General features: G+C 45.8%; 1 protein-coding gene across 1 annotated transcript in view; it reads left to right on the forward strand.

Moving 5' to 3' along the window:
* LOC106818192 overlaps window positions 1-3,775 on the forward strand; it is a gene marked incomplete at its 5' end in the record, with an annotated part of 11,534 nt that extends 7,759 nt beyond the window's left edge. Inside the window, 4 exons of the mRNA XM_014822918.1 lie at window positions 1,439-1,610; window positions 1,805-1,939; window positions 2,138-2,646; window positions 2,892-3,775. Of these exons, the coding sequence (XP_014678404.1) occupies window positions 1,439-1,610; window positions 1,805-1,939; window positions 2,138-2,646; window positions 2,892-3,237 (1,162 nt within the window). The remainder of the gene's footprint in view (window positions 1-1,438; window positions 1,611-1,804; window positions 1,940-2,137; window positions 2,647-2,891) is intronic.
* Between the last annotated feature and the right edge of the window lie 1,521 nt (window positions 3,776-5,296).

Consider the following 5,296-nt stretch of genomic DNA (forward strand, 5'->3'; position numbering starts at 1 on the left):
CTGCTGCAGAGATGCTTACCCGCGTGCGTGTACGCGCACCAGTGACTCATGCTCATGCGCGTGCTAGCGTCCGCTCAATTAGCGCTCCTGGCGGTCGTTAGGGTTTCCCACTAATCGTCTGCGTTAATGTCGACGGATAGACGGCGCTTGCTTCAACACGCGAGGTACCAAGTAGAATAATCGAGGCTACTGCACACCTACACACACGCACGCACATACGTACGCACGCACGTACATACGCACGCACGCACATACGCACACACGCACGCACATACGCACGCACATACGCACACACGCACGCACATACGCACACACGCACGCACGCACGTATGCACATATACGCGCGCACACGCACAAACACACGCGTGCACACACCCTCACGCACAACATGTACACGCACGCACACACATGCGCGCACACACCCGCACCCCCACACACATACGCAATACACGCACACGCATGTACACACACACATACACACACACACACACACACACACACACACACACACACACACACACACACACACACACACAGCGCTCTGTGTGGCGCACCTATAATATCGCTGCAGGTAAACAAACTAGACGTATGTGTTAATGTGTGACGCATATCGCTCAACAGGTAGCGAGAGAGAGAGTATGTACGTGAGAGAGAAGAATAAAGATAGGCAAGAGAGAGGGGGGGGGAGAGAAAGGGAGAAAAAAAGAAAGGGAGAGAAAGGGGGGAACAGAGAGGGAGAAAGAAAGAAAGAAAGAGAGCGCGAGAGAGAGAGGGGGGGAGAAAGAAACATATAATGACAAGAGCCATATAAAACGAGATCACGAAAAAAAGTAAGATGGAGGAGGAGCAAAGATGAATAGGAGGGGCAGGCGAGAGAGAGTGACAAATAAAGAAAGAAAGGAAGAGAAAAAGAAACGAACAAGAACGAAAGCAAAAAAAACACACGAAAGAGGCAAACCACGGCACGCGCACTATATTCTTGAGTATTTAGAGCAAACCCCGTACAGCGCATTCACGCCCTCATACATCCACCCAGCCCATAACGGTCTGCAATCAGAAATCTAACGCGTAGTGGACATTCTGTCTCAGTGATTGTAGCGTAGCGCCTAGACGAGCACCAGCCGCTTCCGCGCCGCTACGTTAGATGGGAGTGTTCGCACATATTCGCGGCCGTGCACATCCGTGTCGCGCCGGTCCAGCTGCTGTTTCTACCCTCGGTAAACTCTTTCACGGCATCCGTAGCGGCTAAGCTGTTGCTTACGCCGGGCTCACTCGTGTTCCTCTGTCCCAATTTCATCCGCCTCGCTAAGGCCGCCACCCTGAAACGCCCCGCCCCTCCGCTCTCCGCGCCCGAGTGCCCGCACAGCATCGCCGCCGCAGGGTGGCGCTGCGATAATAGGCAAGCCCCAGTTTTAGCAGCAGATAATATTTTTGAAAGGATCGCTGAAATTTTCGCGTACGTCGGTGGGGATGAGTTGTCGAAGGGAAATGTGTGTCACGGGGAGCGCGGTGGTGTATATAAGCGCGGCGATGTCTTTGGTTGCAGCATCAGTCCCATCTTGGACTCACAGATTTCCTTCCATCAGAGGAGTTTGGACTACCGCTGCAAGGTGAGAAATAACGCAGTCACTGTAGCGTTGCGAATATATAATATAATACCGGCAATCAAAGATGTATCGTACATAGCAGTTTTGTGAAATAATCAGCATCTAACAATCATTTGTACCGTCTTTAATACCTTTCTTTGCTTTGTTCGTGTACTTGCTTCTAAACGCACTTTTTACGTGCTGTTTTTGACTTTCAGATCACCATGAAGTCTATCGCACTTATTGCTCTTCTCTTCGGTGTTGCTGTCGCTGAATACGGACAGCAGGGAGGAGGTCTTGGAGTCGGCGGCGTCAGAGGTGGCGCCATCGGTGGCGGCCGCATCATCACCCAGGTAACGTCTACATTTGCCGCATGACTCATCGTTTATGCGGGGAAACGCGTACTGATAATTATTTAGATTTGCATATTTTGCTATTTTCTCGTGAACGTTTCCATAGGTACGGTGTTATGAGTGCTACTTCTCGTAGAAATAATTGAAGTTTTTTTTACTTCGATTGTTGTTTCTGTAAAATCCGATTTATCTGTTCAGGTGAGTGGCGGACAGCAAGGCGGTGGTTCGTACCAATCAGGAGGTGGTCATACCGGAGGAGGCAGGATCAGTGGTGCATCCTTCCGAGTTGGAGGTGGCCAGATCAGAGGAGGCCAGGTTGGAGGTGGATCCCTCGGTGGTGGATCCTTCCAAGCTGGTGGTGGATCTCTCGGTGGTGGATCCTTCCAAGTTGGAGGTGGATCTCTCGGAGGCGGATCGATTGGAGGTGGATCTCTCGGAGGCGGATCGATTGGAGGTGGATCTTTCGGTGGTGGATCCTTCGGAGGCGGCAGCCTGGGTGGAGGCCAGCAACAGACCGGAGCCCCAGAGTTCTTCACCACGACCAGATACGGACCCATCGCTACCGGCGGACTAAGAGGAAACGGAGACAGGAGCAGCAGCCTGACCTTCTCCAGAACCGGTACCGCCACCGGCTCCCTGTTCAGCAGAGACAACGCCGAAGCCACAGAGACGGCGAAGAAGAGCCGCGGATACGAGTACAAATACAGGTAATGTCTGCATCGCATCACTGTCTACTGGTGGCTCAGGCTATCTAAATGTCGTTGCAAAACGCGTAGAATTACGTGACAGTATCTTATGATTTATAACTGCGACAATTCTAGCATTAGCTGCCTGCTGCTATCTAGTATAATCTCGTAGTGTAATAGATACAGCTTTAATTAGTGACAGCACAGAATGTTTCCATCTTGCTTTACTGAAATCGTGTAGCTTATAAGGCATTCTCTACTTACAGAGAGGGACACGAGTACACACAGCCAAAGACCCTGTACAACTATGATATCGAAGAGCCCGTCTGGGGATTCGCTGACGTCGACGTTGTCTATAGCGGCGAGGGCGGTGGTGCTGGTGGCGCCATCGGTGGTGGCAGCTTCGGCGGTGGCAGCTTCGGCGGTGGCGCCATCGGTGGTGGAAGCATCGGCGGTGGCAGCTTCGGCGGTGGCGCCATCGGTGGTGGAAGCATCGGCGGTGGCCGCTTCAGCGGTGGCGCAATCGGTGGTGGAAGCATCGGCGGTGGTCAACGCGTTGTGTCTGGAGGCCGTACCAGTGGAGGTTACGGCGGACAGCAGGGTGGATACTAGTAAAATGGAAGATTGATAGTGGCACAGGAGCAGAGCGAATTGAAAGTAGTCTCTAAATTATGGCGATATCCACGAAAAAAGTTTACCCTGTCTTAATAGATTTTAATTTAGGTTGACATTATTGGATATAAGCATTTATTATTGACATTGGCAAGACGTAAGGCAGATAAAACTATTTTCTATTTATTCCGCTACACAGTGCCCAATCCCCCGCGAACTTTTTCCTACTGCTCGAATCTTGTGTTTAAAAAATGGATTGCGTTAAGATTAACTTACGCTAGAACGAGTGTATTATGTATAGAGGAGATACCATTTAGTTTGATTAGTACAATGTAAAAATAATTATGATGATCGTAATGGCCTTGCTTTGTCACAGTTGCTTATTCACGCGTGTAAATACCCACTCATGAGATCGGAAGGTACGGCTCAGTCTGAGATGATGCCTGTTCTTATTATTGCTGTATATAATTTTATCGACGAGGGCGATTGATACTTTAAATAAATAAATGCAATTCAGTTTTGCTGAAATCAAATCAAATTGTGTTTCTAATTGTTTATTACAAGCAATGTCACCGAATTGTTCTAACAAATAGATTAGCAATTTCTATACTTGGTTTTACACGCTACGTATATGTAGCGCCATCTATAATATATAATCGTATTCTTGCTAAACAATGGACGAGTATGCAAATGTAATGCATGAAACGCAGAACAGTGCGAAGTTACAATAAGAAAACAATGCAAGCACGGCGACAGAAATGAAAACAATGCAGTCATGAAAAATACAACTTAAATACAATGCAAAAACAACGTCAATAATCGCAATCCATGGACCAATGCAAACACAATGTGGTGGATAGAAAATACAATGTTTAAAGCGCAAACACGTACGAGAGATGAATATCGACGAATACGTGGGTTGAACGAACACAAATAAAATACACATGCGCGAACGCACACGCACACGCACACACGCGCTTGCATGTGTAAATAAAAATAAAAATACATTTACAGTTGTAAGTGAAGACTCGCAAAGTTAAAACAAGAAATATTGTTTCTAAAGCAGTTTTAGAATATCTGCATAAAACCAACCTTCCTATGTACGAAGCTTTTTCTACCAGCGTACTTTTGTATCTACTAGTGATTCATTGCTCAACGAAATGCTTCGATGGATAGCTTTTAACGTACGCATAAAATAAAATATAGTACGTATATATATATATATATATATATATATATATATATATACACATTATTATAAGCATATACATATATACATATACATATATATAGTACATATACATATATACATATATATAATATGCGCCCTCAATAGCGTGGCGTATTTAAATCATGTTACGCATATTTCGCAACGGGTCGGTTTTGGCAGCAGAGACACTGCGCTAGCGCTAGCGTCTAGAGCGACTCGTGAAGTGAACAATATATATCTCTATGCTGTGTCTTGTGAAGGAAACGAAGAGCAAGTAATTCCCATGTTACACTCGCTTAAAATGTAACGTGTGCATGTAAACGTACTTACATAACATGCCCCACGATAAATGCAAAAAAGAAACACGGTAATGCAAATATACTTACATGACATGTTTCATACTTTCAAAGTATAAAAAAATCCGTGCATGCTAACATATAGGACGGAAGGGCATACATAATACTAATAATGTGTTAAGTACACTTAATACGTGTACTTAATGCGCTCTTGATAATACTACTTTCAGGTTTAAAACCTACATTTCACACATGTAGCCCTAGCTACATGTAAAAGTAGAAACGATTTGGTATGTTAGCAAGCGTATCCCGAAATGAGTCATAAAGAAGTGAGGTTATGTAAGTCCATTGAATAATATTGTCACAATATTTTGACCAGATGCATTGATGATGTCAGGCGTGACGTCTTCTATGTTCGACAGCCTCCCTGCTGCACTGACTGATCTAGACACTCTCCTGCTAAAATTAAGCCAATTGATAAGTGAAAAGAACCTATGTGTGAGAATAAAAGAATTTCACGAGAGACTAAACAGACAGGCGGATGAGGCAGTTC

This window comes from Priapulus caudatus, unplaced genomic scaffold, assembly GCF_000485595.1.
Source record: "Priapulus caudatus unplaced genomic scaffold, Priapulus_caudatus-5.0.1 Scaffold2083, whole genome shotgun sequence".
In the NCBI taxonomy this organism is placed as follows: Eukaryota; Metazoa; Priapulida; class Priapulimorpha; order Priapulimorphida; family Priapulidae; genus Priapulus; species Priapulus caudatus.